This window comes from Microtus pennsylvanicus, chromosome 8, assembly GCF_037038515.1.
Source record: "Microtus pennsylvanicus isolate mMicPen1 chromosome 8, mMicPen1.hap1, whole genome shotgun sequence".
Classification (NCBI taxonomy): Eukaryota; Metazoa; Chordata; class Mammalia; order Rodentia; family Cricetidae; genus Microtus; species Microtus pennsylvanicus.
The window spans coordinates 36,636,343-36,651,847 of NC_134586.1; the positions used below are offsets into that span (position 1 = coordinate 36,636,343).

General features: G+C 43.3%; 1 protein-coding gene across 3 annotated transcripts in view; it reads right to left on the bottom strand.

Annotated features, from left to right (window-relative positions):
* The window catches only part of Grm7 (glutamate metabotropic receptor 7), an 888,724-nt gene extending 881,376 nt beyond the window's left edge, over positions 1-7,348 (bottom strand). For 2 of the 3 annotated variants that reach the window (XM_075983271.1, XM_075983272.1), the window contains exon 1: positions 6,416-7,348. In XM_075983271.1, the coding sequence (XP_075839386.1) occupies positions 6,416-6,934 (519 nt within the window). In that variant the 5' untranslated portion in view covers positions 6,935-7,348. The remainder of the gene's footprint in view (positions 1-6,415) is intronic. The other variant, XM_075983273.1, reaches the window with a different exon arrangement.
* Positions 7,349-15,505: the final 8,157 nt, after the last annotated feature.

Below are 15,505 nucleotides of genomic sequence, written 5' to 3' on the forward strand. Positions count from 1 at the left end.
TACATGATGCATGTAGATCTATGTACCACAGTGCCCTTGTGGAGGACAGAGAACAACTTTATGGAGGCTGTTCTTTCCACTTTTACATGCTTTCAAACTCAAGTTACCAGGCTTGAAGGGGAAGGTTTTTACTAGCTGAGATGTCTTGATAGCCCATTTTTAAAAGGCACTTTCTACATCTTCTAGAAATTCAGTAATTCAGTTAGATTCAGATACATACAGCTGACTTTGGAGGCTCGGTGTTAGAAAAAAACTCCTGGCGTGTGTGTAGATACTCCGTCCAATGGGCACTCCAACTCGCAATGCCCTTGTCCGGAACTTTTTTTATTTTACTATTCATTTTGCATCCCAACCAGAATTCTCCCTCCCACCTCCTCTTTTCCCTCTAGCTTATCCCCCTCCACTCCTCTCAAAGGGTAAGGTCTCCCATGGGGAGTCAATAAAGCCTGGCATATTACGTTCAGATAAGACGAAGCCCCTCCCTGCTGTATCAAACCTGAGCAAGACATCCCACTCTAGGGAACGGGCTCCAGAAAGTTAGTTCATGCACCAGGTCCTGGTCATGCTTATGCTGGTCCCACTGGTAGGGGCCAATCAAATAGACCGATCTACACAACTGTCTCCTGCATGTAGAGGACTTAGTTTGGTCCCACACAGGCTCCACAGTTGTTGGTCTAGAATTTATGAGTTCCCATGAACTTGGTTAAGCTGTCTCTATAGATTTCCCCATCATGATCTTGACCTTCCTTGTTCATATAATTCCTCCTCCCTCCTCCCTCTCGTCAATACGATTCCAGAGCTCAGTCTGGTGCTTGGCTGTAGATCTCTGCATCTGGTTCCATCAGTTACTGGATGAAGGTTCTATGATGATTGAGATAACCTAGACTCAAAAAGACAAACAGAGTATGCACTGAGTTATATGTGGGTACTGAATGTAAAGCAAAGGAAACCAGACTAAATCCATAGCTCCAGAAAATCTAGGTAACAAGGAGGACCCTAAGAGGGACACAGTCTTTACTTTCTAAGGAGCAATGGCAAAGTACCCGTTATTTCTGACAGAAACCTTTTTGGAAGAATCTTGATATGTGTAGCCCCAGATGCCCACAACTAAACTTAGTACTTTATGTAACCTGAGTCATGTGACTTAACACTGGGGCATAAGAAGGTGTCATTATTTGACACCTTCCTTAACAAAGAGTTTTAGAGTTATTGCAAGGCAAGATTGGATAGGATGTTGGGCAAGGAGTTAACTGCTTGTATAATCCTGGATATTTCTAGTGCCGTATGTCTTATGATCTTTGCTAAATTGACCTAAAAGATCTTTTACCCTAAGAAGAGCTTTGATATATCCCACTGTACAGTAAGCCGATTTAAGGAAAAAGCAAACAGAGAGAAAGGACGTAAGAAAAGATCTGGATAAGGCCAATGAACTAGACTAATAATGAGGAAACTGTAAAAGTGACAGTTTAAAGTTTTCCCAAGGCACTAAAAGTTCAAAGTGGAACTGGGAAAAAATGATTTCATTGGGGGTTTTCTAAAAGCCAGTTTGAAGCAAACGAAACAAGATTAGACATTTCCAGAGACTAGAGCATATCTGTCTATATGTTTTTTGAGTGTGCATGTGAACATGTTCATGTATGTCTCAGAATGTGTGCACATACCACATGTGTGTAGAGACAAACGGTAGATGGTAAGTATCTTCTTTAATTACCTCTCTACCTAATTTTTTGAGACAGGTTATCTCACTGGACCTGGTGTTCACTGACACACACCAAGATGCCTGGCTTGTGTTTGTTGGATCCTGGCCACTGACCCTGGAGTTCATTGACACACACCATGATGCCTGGCTTGTGATTGGTGGATCCAGACTAATGTATACATGTTTGCACAGTCATCACTGTACCCACTGAGCCATCTTCTCAGCCCCTAGAAACTACATTTCAAAAAACAAAGATGAAGAATTAAATGACATATTTAAGGTACCAGGAAGGACATTTGTAGCACTAGAAAACACTGTAATTCACCTAATGTCTTTTTAGATCATATTTATCCTGTGCATATGTTGAAAGCAGAACACTTGGAATTTCTTCTCTGTGAAATTAACCTAAATGCCACCTTTGTTTCAATTTTGTTCAGAGAAAAATGCCCAGAGACGTTCTAATGAAGTGGATTGTTTAGGCATAAAATATACATGAAGGTATCTTCAAATATAGCATGTGGACGTCTTCATTTCTTCCCTCTCTGCTCTTTTAAAAATGCCCCTTTAAAAATTTCCCACTCACCATCTGTTAGGTAAATTTCCTAAAACACAGTAAATGTGGAGGCAGAGGCTGTGTCAGGGATGATTCCAAATGGCACTGGTACCTATCTTTACGTGATTTAAAGAGTAGATTAGAATTGTTTTTTTTTTTTTTAAAGAAGCCCTCACCACCTATAGTAATACAACATCACCCTATAAATTGATCTGAGAGAGAGAATGAAGGTAGGAATCTAAGTATAAAATAGTGCCCTAAAGTCTGAATGTTACATGCAAGTTCTAGTGAATGCAAGGAAACCTTTGACACACTTGCAAATAAACCTCATTTATGGTACAAAGTTCCTAGGCTTAGATTTGTGTTATTACACTCAGTAAGGGTACAGTTTCTCAAGCTAGTTATTTTTGGGGGAGAAACTACACACACACACACACACACACACACACACAGAGAGAGAGAGAGAGAGAGAGAGAGAGAGAGAGAGAGAGAGAGAGAGAGAGAGAGAGAACAAATGACATGCAATGCTGGGCCCACAGCTGAGATCATGTCATTGCACAAAAAAAAAAAATAGTATTTCGTTAGAATCAGGATGTAAGTCAGTAGCAGAGGATCCTTGATCAGCAATGATCTTTCTCAACACTGCAATGTTTCTCAGTTATGGCTATAAAACACTGCTCAGGGGAGATTCATCCTTCGGCCACCACATTATGTAACCTTCCCGCTTTAAGCCATCCCTATCCTGTGATTAGTTTTTAAAAATATGTTACTCCTCGTCAATAATAATTTATGCTTAATCTCTCTAAGCATTAAGAGAGTATTATTCTGCTCAAGCTCAGAAACAAATCTCCAGAAATTCCTCCCCAATGCTTCTTTGGGGCTGAAAAGGCAGGGCAGTTACTGTGATTTAATTCTACTTGGCAGAGCCCTGGCCACAAGCTAATTTCATTAGCCTCAAATTCCTGGATTTGAAAGACCTACTAGAGCTGATTCTTGCTCTCAGACATGTCATTTACTAACCTATTCAGGAAAGATACAGCAGGGGGAGGAAGAAAGAGAGAGAGAGAGAGAAAGAGAGAGAGAGAGAGAGACAGAGAGAGAGAGACAGAGAGAGAGACAGAGAGAGACAGAGAGAGAGAGAGAGAGAGAGAGAGAGAGAGAGAGAGAGAGAGAGAGACTATCTCTGGCCATGCACACCAGTAATAGGAGAATTCCCAGTGAAAGGCAGTATTTACATCTGAGTAGTCATCCCTACTCAGATCTGCATTTTACAGTTTCCACCCTGGGTGCAGGCAGTAGCAGCATTTGTTGTATCTCTATCTCATTACTTCCTTCTGCCCCCCAGCACTCTACATCCCCTCATTTAGTCTGTAAGTACCTCCTCCTCCAGGCTATAGGCTCATCTCACTATAAATTCATATCTCAAGCCATCAGTTTGCTATGGTCCCCAAAGCCACACACAAGGACCAGAGCAAAGAAGAACACTCAAATCACCATAAAGCTCAGAATCCAATCATTGGAAGGATTTTATTTTATACAGGATAATTTTAATTGAACAGAACCCTGTGGTCCCAAAGGGGATTCACCTCCTCATCTTTTCCTCTTCCTCTGTTTGAAGGAGCCTACCGTTATGCTCCCTTTATTCTCTTCAACCATTCTGCAGTAACTGGAAAACTAGTGGAACTTACAGGTTTCTAAACCACACGAAAAAAAAAAAGCCACTAAAAGAGATGTGTAATATAGAGATAGAAAACTATATGAAGATACATGTTTATATGTGTGTGTGTGCATGCATGGGCACACACAGATACGCACAGACACACATGCACACACACACACACTTACTTCAACATGGGGAATGGCTGAAGAAAGATAGGGGGCACACTAACTGCTGTGCCTAGCTTGCAGTACAAGCCACAAGTTGGAGCATCTCTCTCTGTCACTGCCAGCCTCGTCTCAGTAACTGCAGGTGAGAATCGGGGCCTCTTTCGCCTCAGCTCTACAGTCCAACATGAATAGCTGCAATTTGCAAATTAGAGGAAAATGACAGTGTTTTCTCTGAATGGTTTTAGTACCAACCCACACTGCTCACACTGGCATTAAGTTCCATCCCTCCCCAGCTCAGAGAAAGGAGGAGGGGAGAACACCAGCCATTTGTTTCTTTGGAAGTTGCCTCAGTTTTAAATGCTACTGAAGAGAAATCAGCTCCCCCTGGAGTCCTTTGTACAGCATCCCTAGCTTCATCTGCAGTGACTTTCTTAACTTGAATATTTCACTCTTTTTCAGACACACTGGCCCAACTGGAATGATGTCCGTGCCATTGAGGAGAAAAGCAGGCAGAGAAATGATAGTAAAATGTTAAATCCAGAATGAGAAGCCCACCCCCCAAGGCTTGGGAGGATACCCCCTACACACACACACACACATACACACACACACCACAGACCTAAGGTTTTGTCTCAGCTCATCTCTTGATCTTTTCTGCAGCTGCAAGCATCCCTGTCCCCAAGGTGTTCAGCTTCAAACTCAGAGGTGAAGGAAACTCTTTTGAGTTTTCATGACAAACGCCTGGGGCTGTTCCAGAATGCAAGCAATCTAGAGTGAAGTCTGCCTTCAGATCACTTTAGGGGGGTGCACACAGCAAGAAGATACTCCACACTCAGGAGGTATCTGGATGCTCCAGTGATCAGAGGGGCCTCACTAGCTTCAGGTGGGCCCCTCTGCTGCTTGACCACAAACTTCCGACTCCTGGGGACAAGACAGGTTCTGTGCTTGCCTGACCATCATCAGCAGGCCCCTCATCAAACTCACACCCTTAGTGGAATCACTGTTTAGACTTTGGACAGCACAATCCTCAAGGGATCATCTTGCACAACTAAGGGATTTGGCTACCGCCAAACAGGGAGCAAGCCCAGGATCAGGGAAGTCATACCAGGACTGACTTGAGGTAAGAACTTGGGAATGAGTGAAGGAAACAGAGACTGAGAAGGGGCCACGAGGAGAGGGTACAAAGGTTCACCAACAAAGAAACAGAAAGAAACAAGCATAAGGAAGACCTGGTCACAGAGTTCCCCAAACTCAATTGCTAACCCTCAAAGCCATCCTTTTCTACTCAGTGCAGCAGAGGAAACACGGGGACAGAGGCTGCAGGGACCAGAGCACTGCGGTGGTTGGACCCATTGCTCAATCGTCCTGGATCTGCCTTCCTCAGGTTTAGGAGCCCAGGACAAGAAAGCTACACCATCCCCCTCGTCCCCCTGGCACACCCCTGGTGTTCCTGAGCAAAGCAGGCTCAGTCTCCAAGCTCAGAGCCTGGGATTCGGGTGAAGGGCTGCATTAGTGAGGGAGGGGACTAGAGCAGAGGGAGCAGTCTGTGAAAGCGATTTTATTTCGCAGTTAACATGAGCTCATCCCCAGCTGAGGTTTGAAGTGGCAGCAGAAAGCTAGCTGATCACCCATCTCCTGCCACCGGCCGGACTGCAAATGCAATTTAGGCGGTGTACAAAATTTTGCCAGGAGGAAACCAACTCTGCGGGGATCACGTCAGCAGGCAGGGTCTCCCTAGTGGGGCGGGTACCCCATGCCTCTGATTGACACCGGTTACAGGTCGGAAATTCACCCCCAAAGAGATGGGCAATTAACATCAACATGCGGGTAAACCCCAGCCCTTAGTTGAAGAAGAGGCTTCTTGAGGTCTTCGTGAATATTTCCATGGAGTCGAGGATTCCTAAGTGGCTTGGGCATGGGAAGCAGGGGAGTTGAGAAATGCCATTTTTTTTCAAAGCATCTTCTCATTTTTCATATTCTGTGTGCCTAACCTGCTCTCCTAGGAGCCCAGACACTTTTACAAGCCTGTTTCAGACCAAATTTCACTCTAAAGCAAACCTTGTTTTTCCGAAGATTGCTTCTTGTAAATGGGACCATAAATCCGGGGAGTCGGGTCGGATGGAGTGGAGCATGGACAAGGGAAGACATGAAAGAGGAGTAAACTAAACAAGGAAGATACCTCCTTGGGTGGGGTGGGAGGGATTCGGCAGGATCTCCAGGGAAGAAATGCCGGAGTGCTGGCCTGACCCCTGCAACCCACGAAGTCCAAACCAGCCTTTAAGGTTAGAGCGCAGGGAGCCACAGAATGCTCCTCCCCAAAGGGAGCGCCCCCCTACCTGGAAAAGCCTCAAGATGTTGGCTACCATGATGGAGACGGAGCTTCCCGAAGCCCCAATCACTCCAACTACTTTCTCTGGCTTGACGAAAACCGGGGGCTCGCCGTTGGTGCAGCGCACGTCGGAAGTGTCCTTCTGGATGAGCGCCTGGACGAAAGTGAGCGACTGTTCGAGCGCATAAGTGTCCCTGGAACAAGTGTCCAGGATCCGCGCGCCTAACGTTACATTGGGCAGCAGGTTGGGATCGCTGTTGATTTGGTCTAGGGCATAAAGCATAGCTTCCAGCCTGTGGATCCCGTTCTCCCTCTTGATATCACCGCAGGGCACTCCGCTGGGACCCTTGGCATGCACTGGGAACAGCCCCCCAAGGGTGACGTCCCCCTCGATCCGAATCGAGTGCGGGGCGTACATCTCCTGGCCGCGCGCCGCCGCCGCCAGCACGCACAGGAGCACCTCCAGCACGCAGCAGGGGAACTTCATCAAAGTCAGGACGCGGAGCAGCTTCCCCAGCTGGACCATGCCGCTCCTCCGGATGCTGCTGCGGTGGAGGCGGCGGCGCTGGAGGGAATGCTGGTGGGCTCTCCCAGGTCCGGGCTTCTCGAGGTGAGCTCTTTTGGGGGAAGCCCGGGGACTTCTCTAGGCACAGAGGGTGGGGAGCCGGAGGAGGTGCAGCAGAAGAAGGTGGGGGGTCCCAGGGCGCCAGCCAGCCTTGGGCACCTGGCGCTGTGGCTGCTGGCCCGCGCGCCGAGCTTGCGCTCCCGGCTTGCGGCTCGCACTCTCCAACAGCCGAGCACTGGGGAGAGGGCAGGGATTGCTATCGCTTTAAATGGTCGTTGGGCTCCCTCTCCTCCTCCTCCTCCCACTCTCTCTCCCTCCCTTGCTTGCTATCCATCTCTCCCCACCCTTCCCAGCGCCGGCCCTCCCCACCGGTTTGCATCATCACGCAGGGAGGGGCTGCGTGCTGAGGTAAGGGGGGGGGGGGATGGAGGAATGGGTGGGTGGCCCGGGAGCAAGGAGGTTGCCTCTCCAGGGGAGTTTTGTGATCCCTAGGGAATCTATGGATTTCAGGATAGCTAAGCTTTTGTCCCCAACTCTGGGATGGAAGCCTCTGGTTCACCAACACCCATGCCCATGTTCTAGCAACCGCGGACATACACTTGGGATGAGGTGGGGATACCGGGACTGACTGATCCTGATCCGGAGCCCCTTAGTCTGAGCATTTGACTCTCAGCTCTAGCGGAAAGAGAAGGAGTCCAGAAGTGGAGCAGTCAGTGAAAGAGGGCGGGAGGAGGAGGGGAGACCCCAGTCTCTGTGACTGGCCCTCTTGTGCTAGCTTATGCTCAGAAAAATACAGGACATTCAGTAGCCTGATTCATGACTTAACCATCAGCTTCTCCGGGGGCAGGAACCCTCTAGCTTGGAGGAAAGCTGAAGCCCAGAGGAAGCCCAAGGGATGGTACCGCACCCTGGATCTTCCTAAGTGCCAATGCTGGCGAAATGGACCACCTATTCTCAGCAGGTCTGCAACATAAACCTCAGATCCTGTCAGTGTCTTGTCTTTCCTTTGCAACAAGACTCTGAAAACTCCACCACTTTCCTCTTTAGCGCTGACAGGTGTAAGGCTCCCTCCTACCTATTTCCAGAGATACTTCTGGGCTGGTGACAGTTGTTTTTTTCCCCCTTAGGAAAGAGCAGGAAAGAGGTGAGGGTAGGAGGAAGAAAGGGGAGCTGCAGAAGTCTCCTCAAAAATGAGGGATGCTTTTTCTTTCTCTTTCTCTGCTGGGAATTTGGGGAACAAAGCCAGGATGTTAAAGCAGGTTTTACTGTCTTGCTTCCTGGAGGCTACCCCGCTGAAACTTCGCCCTTTAAAGCCACAAGTGGCATTAGCTTTCTTATAGGGAAATTTAAAATTTCTTTGGGACCTTAACTCTATTGTTGGTGATGCTTTCTCTGGAGTGTCTAAAAAGCTGTATTATACAGATTTGAGGGTGGAGAGAAAGCCCCAAAGCAAGACTGTGCTTTATGCTGTTGATGAGGAAACTGTCATTCGATATACCATACAATGTTGTTATACTGCCTCCACCAACAACTACCTGTGTGTCCTTGGCATTTCAGCCCTTCTGCCTGAGTTTTAGTTTTCCCATCTGGAAAATGATGAGATTGAGTTGGATGCCTTCCAAGTTTTCTGTTAACAGAAATCCTTTGTTAAAATAGGCCATGTCCCTTTGGCTACGGTGCTCTTTTTAGGCCAATATTCTCTATTTCTTTATGCTTAGGAAACCAGCACAGAGAACTCCAAACCCCTTCAGTAACATTTACTGTGAATGAAGACTTTATGGGTTAGGTCGGCCACTTCTGCTAAGTATGTATTCTTGCTCTCCTAAGCTGAGATAGTCCCTCACTTTCTTTTGCGACTTATTCCTCTCTTTCAATGCATATAGTTTGAGAACTGAGCCTTCTTCTTTGAATCTAGGTGTGGCTTATTAGTTCACCTGATCCTCTGCCATAGTGCTAAGTTCAACAAAGCTCATCCAGAATCCTGCAGAACTCATCCTGGTGGGGCAGCCAGGATTGAGACTTGAGGTTGGGAGTGGGAGTGGAGCTATCATTGGACCTAGACACATCTCTATGAATTAGAAAAAATTAGGCCCTCTGCTCAACAGAATTCACGTGTCTCTTCTCGAAAACTACTATGCTCTTCTTCTGATTTTGTAAGTACAAGATATTTTACTGTCATTTTCCACAAAACTATACCATGATTCATATGCAAATTACACAGAAATTGCAAATCAGTCACTCTCAGGCTTGATGCCTTACTATATACAAATGTATACCCAACATAACTTTATTTCATGATGGCTTCTGTTATTTGCTACAGGTCTGTATTTTTGAGGGTGGCCCCTGTCCTATACACTATGGAACAGGGACTTTTTTGAATCCCAGGCTAAGAGATAGTGAGCAATGATGACAAGGGCAAGGGGGGACTATAGAGAGAGAGATGGGGATACACATGGACAAAATGAATATGGACAGTGATGACATGAATGGAAAAGAATAAGAAGGAAAGTAGAGAGAAATTAGAGAGAGAGACACACACATAGAGGGACAGACAAATAGAAAGGCACTCCAATAAAGTACATGAGCGCTACAGATCCAGTCATTCTTGAAAGATTGCTTCTGTTGTTTTCCATTTACATGGTAGTTTCTTTCTATTGTTTGAAATAAAAGAACAGTCTGTAGTTACTCTTCTGCTGTAATGTTCTAGATCAAACCACTGAATGAGATAAGATGGATAAGTATTCTGTTAAGATATTATCATCTAAATTGGAAGGGAAAAAAAAGCCAATGGAACAAATGAAAGGCATAGTAGAGAACACAAGGACAAGCATCCCTGATTTGAAACACCAGTAGCTTGGACTGTCCTTGGCAGAGATAGAAGCCTTTTTTTAAAAAATTTTAAATTCCTGTTTTAGGAAGTTGGTACCTAACAGTACTCTGAGAGATGAATAACAAGTAATAACCAGCTTTCGTCCTTCTCTCCCATTCTCTTCTCACAGCCCATGTTAGCCCCATGAACATCCTTTAGCCATTTGTTAAAGATTGCCTCATTTGGTGTTCTCATGTTAGTTAGATTTATATCAACCCGACACTAGCCAAAGTCACTGAAGAGGAAGGAGCCTCAGCCAAGAAATTTCCCCCAAAAGACTGGGCTGTGGGCAAACCTGTAAAACATTTTCTTAATTAGCGATTGGTATGGGAGGGCCAAGCCAATTGTGGGCGTGACTACACCATCAGGTGGTCCTGGGTTCTGTTAGAAAGCAAGCTGAGCAATTCATATGGAACAAGCTAGTAAGCAGCACCCCTCCAAGTCCTCTGCACCAGTTCCTGCCTCCGGCTTCCTGCACCATTTCATTACTGACTTCCTTCAGTGATGGACTATAAAGTAGAAGCATGAGCCAACTTTGTAAGCCAAACCGCTTTTTCCCAACTTGCTTTTGATCATCGTGTTTCCTCACAGTCATAGTAACCCTAAGACATCTCTCTTCTCTCTGTTCATTCTCTCCAAACATCTGGCAGGCAGCATTGTATCCCTTGTAGTACAGCTATTTGTGCATGAGTCTTATTTTCCTTGCCAAACTGTAAGATCCTTAAGGGTATGAACTGGGGTATTATTACTTCATTCAGGACAATGTTTTCAATGGTGTTTGTGTCTAAGATTCACTCATGTGTTGAGTGAATCAAACTGGTTCTTTTACACTTCTGCCTTTACCTGGCAGTGACAAGAATCTAAAACAGAGAAGAAATACAGGCACATAAACTGCTCAGCTCTTAGTCACTATTCGTGGTTTCTGGAACATAATTTATTATCTATTACCCAAATTTATGATCTTGTTATTATTATATATTCCTCCCTCTTCCAAAGCCTTGCATGTCCTTCTCCCTAATTTATCATCTCTTCTTTAATTTTTATTGTTATATTCATATACATATATGTGAATATCCAGTTAATTGCATACAAATACACACACACACACATACACACACACACACACACACACACACACACACACACACACACACATATATATTCATTTAGCCTTGCTTGTGAGCTCTACTGCCCAGGGTTGACCATTGGTATTTGATAACCTATTAAGGGGCTCATTTTTGGAGAAATCTGATTCTCCCTTTCTTGGTGGTCATTGACCACCTGTAACTCTTCATCTCGGGGTAGAGACATGTGGAATTTTCTCTTTTCTTTGAAATATTCTTGAGTAGAAAAAAATGGAAGTCTGAAACAGCCTAACCTAAACTTAAGGCACTTCATTAACTTTCATGAAAATTTAGATTGGTTCTTCTGGAGTTAAGGCCTTTAATTCTCACACTAATCACTGAGCCTACTGCCATTGACTGCCTGAAGGAGGGACAAGACACTGAGGTCCTTCCTGTAGCTAGCCACTAGAATACCTAAACTACATAGAAAGTGAAGTCTGTTACCAGAGAAACTACAAATGATCCTGAGCCTAAAGAATCACTACACATTTGGAACCCATAGCATCACATTCATTTTTCTATATTTAGCCACAGTGGTGAATCCAACCATTCATATTAGGTGCTTTATTTTTGCCTTGAGTTTATAAACTGATATATCACTGTAGAAATAGTTCAGGTAGAAATGGAATAACATAGTTATTCCATCCTAAATACAAGCTTAGCAAAAGGAGGAAAATATAGTTTTGGCCTCTGAAATGATACATTATAAAACATGTCTACAGGCTTGATTCTGTCTAAGCACCCATCTTTACTCATGGCCTCAAAAATTACCCATCAGAATATAAGAGTTTAATTATTATTTATAATTTTTGTTGTTAAATTTTGTTTTCTAACTCAGCTCCGTTTTCTTAGATTAAAAAAATTATTCTATGTATTTAAGTATTGGCTATGTATGTGCACTGTGTACATGCAGTGTCCACAAAGGCATGGCTCAGAATTAAAGGCACTTCCTGCTCTTCCAGGGAGTCCGTGTCAGGTTCTAAGCACCCAGGTGCTGACTCACAACCATTTGTAGCCTCAGTTCCATGAATCCAGGCTACTTTCTCTGAACTTCCTTAGATTCAGACACATGGTGAACATATCTACATAAATCTAAAACACTCAGATTCACAAAATAAAAATAAATAAATGTATTAAAATCATTTCAATACTAATACATATTATTTTAATAAATTTGCATTAAGGTTGAATGTTTTCTATGAATGAATACTACTACCACAAGCTTCTGATTTTCCAAATGTCTCTAATGACTAAGATCTCAACTTAATCCTTAAGATACGTATAGTTAAAATATTACAATCCTATTATCAACATTTTTATTGACTATGCAAAAGACTGGATAGAGAATAGGTATTGTTTTATTTATTTTGTTATTTTAGGTTGCTTTTTGATTTATCTACACTCCATGCAAGTTTTGTGCTTTCTCTCTCACCTTAAGATGTTCCACAAGCACACACTCTCTCTCTTATCCAAGGTGCTTATTTCACGGATCTCACCTGTTACATCTCTCAGCTCTTATGGATCAGTCTGGGTACAGAGGCTTTGAAACCAAAACCAGCATCTAACTCCAGAACTAAAGGAGACCTCAGTGATGTGTTTCACTTCTGCTTTCACTGAAGAGGGAGAACATTTTTCATTTTTTCACCTGCCTTTTGGATGAGAGCATGAGATGGATTTAGAGAAAATCAGATATAAACATGAATCTTTGGATAAGCCTCCCCTTTCCTATTATATTTTGTTGCCCTTTAAAAGTGTATCTGTTGGAGAAGCCGCTTGTTGGTTCCGAGCTGCCCGACTAGCTTAGACCCAAAATAATCATACAGAAATTGTGTTAATTAAATCACTGCTTGGCTCATTAGCTCTAGCTTCTTATTAGCTAACTCTTATATTAATTTTACCCATTTCTATTAATCTGTATATAGCCACATGACTGTGGCTTACCAGGTAAAGTTCACAGCGTCTATATCAGGTGGTTCCATGGCTTCTCCTAACTCTGCCTTCCTCCTCCCATGCTATAGGCCAAGCCAATTTTCTTTATTCATTAACCAATAAAATCAACACTAGACAGAAGGGCCTTCCACACCATGTATCCCTTCCATAGATGTGAATCAAAGAGCAAAATGACTTTTTTCTTTCCAAGTAGAAATTCTTTCCTGCATTAGTTTCTAGACAAACCACTTGGCAAACATATATATCCCACCCTATCCCTCAAATCTTTTCCATGTCCCCTTAAGTTGGAAGAGGGTGGGAAATCACTTCTATTCGTTCTCCAACATTGTAAACCACTCTTTTGCATCTCTTTCAGTCCCTTATCTGAGTAAAGCTCTTAAGTTGAGATAGGGGAAGAACTTGGATTTTGATGTAATGAAACACAAAATAGGAAGGTGTCTTAGCTATTTATATGTGAAGATATAGACCTGAGATTTCCAGGAGTGGACACTTCAGCATTATGAACAAAAGATGTCAGAGAACTAAATGAAACCATAGAAAGAAGTGGATTTAGGTATGGAGCAAAGAGTAGAGCCCCAGCAAGGCCAACTGAGATGCTGAGTCTAGCCATGCTTCCAGCTCCATTTACTGCTGAGCTTTCCACCTCCCTACTCACTAACTTCCATCTCTTTTGGTGTTTTATTTTATTTTGTTTTGGATGTAGGGCTTCATGAATCTCAGACTTGCCTTGAGCTTGCTGTGTTGGTGACGATGACATCAAACTCCGGATTCTCCTCCTTTTGCCTTCTAAGTAATGCAATTACAGACACACTTCACCCACCACCTTTGGCTGTCCCATTCTTTTAAAAAGCTAGTTTGAGTTGGCTCTCTCAGTATTAAGGGTGTTAATTTAGACAGTTAGAGCTTAAAGATAAGCAGATAATTAAATGTATAAGAAGATACTGCTTATTAGATTTCTGTAAGAATGAATTATTGAATCTATAACTTGGTGATAATAGAGTGCAGTGGCCTGAAAGTTAGCTCTCCATATGACTACTGACCTTGAGAATATAATGGCAAGCAGCAAATGATCATTTCAGGGGAAATAAAATGAAAACATAGTGAGAACTAAGGATAGGTGACAAGTCTTTAAATTGTCTGGAGAATGCAATGTGTTATGCTCATCCATGAATAGATGCATAGCAATAGAATAGGGGTATGTACAAGTGTCGTGTGTGTATGTGTGTGTATGCGCATGCACATATGTGTCTGGGATAAAGGATGTTGTTTTTTATATAAGGCTATCAGTAATTCTAAAATATTGTAAGTTCAGTTATTGTCACAGTCACTCCCGATGCCAGGCATGGACTTCTATACTTATGATCCTAGGTATTCAGGACATTCCAGCCTGGGTAAAACAGAAAGGCCCTGTCTGACAAAGAAGAAATTAGAAAAAAAAAGGTGGGTGAAGAGATTCTAAAGAGGAGAAGAAAGGAAATGAAGTAAGAGAATTAGAAAGGAAGGGAGGAAGGGGGATAGAGAAGAGTAGAGGAAAAATGGAAAGGAAGAAGAGTAGAAGGGAGAAGAAGGGGAAGGAGAGGGAAGGGACTGAAAGAATCAAATTATATTACCCTTAAATGCTTGAGATCTGCTTGCTTAGGGGTAATGAGTCATTTGAGCATTCTAATAGAAGCCTTCATGTTCCTTGAATCCTGTGCTGGAACTCTGCTTGAACCTGGGAAACCGGTGATTGAACTGACTTGTTCTTTTGAAGGACTGCTCCATATTTATCTATAGCCATGCTTTTAATTATCAAAATCAAGTGTGTGTGTGTACATATGTATGTGGAGGCTAGAGGTTTTCATCACCAGGTGCCTTTGTTCACACTGTTCACATTCTTTTATTTTTTTTTTTTGAGACAGAGTCTCTCAGTGAACCCAGAGAACTTCAAATTGGCTATACTAACTGGCCAGCGAGGTGCAGGGATCCTCTTGGTTCTGCCCTTCACTGGCTAGATTTCAAGTGCCTCAGTGCAATGCCTAGGCTTTTACATGAGTTCTTAGGATCAGAATTCACGTCTTTTTGTTTCTGTGGCACACTTCATTGACAGAGTGATCTCCAACCTTTCTGTTGCATTTCTATGTTTTACATAGATTTTATCAGATACTATGCCCCAGGTATGATGGCATGCCCAATAGTTTGGAGGTACAGCCAAATGAAGCATGGCAAGTTTGAGGCTAGCCTTTTCTACATAGAATGCTCCAAACTAGCAAGAGGTGTATGGAGAGGCGTTGTTTAAAAACAAGCAAATAACAACAACAACAAAAAAAAACACTAACAACAACAGCAACAAAATGGTGACCATAGGAATGAGTATTTGCAGAACTCCTATAGGAAGCATATAAATGATACACTCATTTAAATCCCAATAATCCTATATTACATGTATGGCGATTTTCTACTTCAATCTCAGCAACCTAGAAGCAGAATAAGGTAGATGTATCCAAGGCAGTCTGGACTATTTAGTGATTTTCAGACAAGCCAGGGCTACATAGCTTTTCAAGAAAGAAAGAAAGAAAGAAAGAAAGAAAGAAAGAAAGAAAGAAAGAA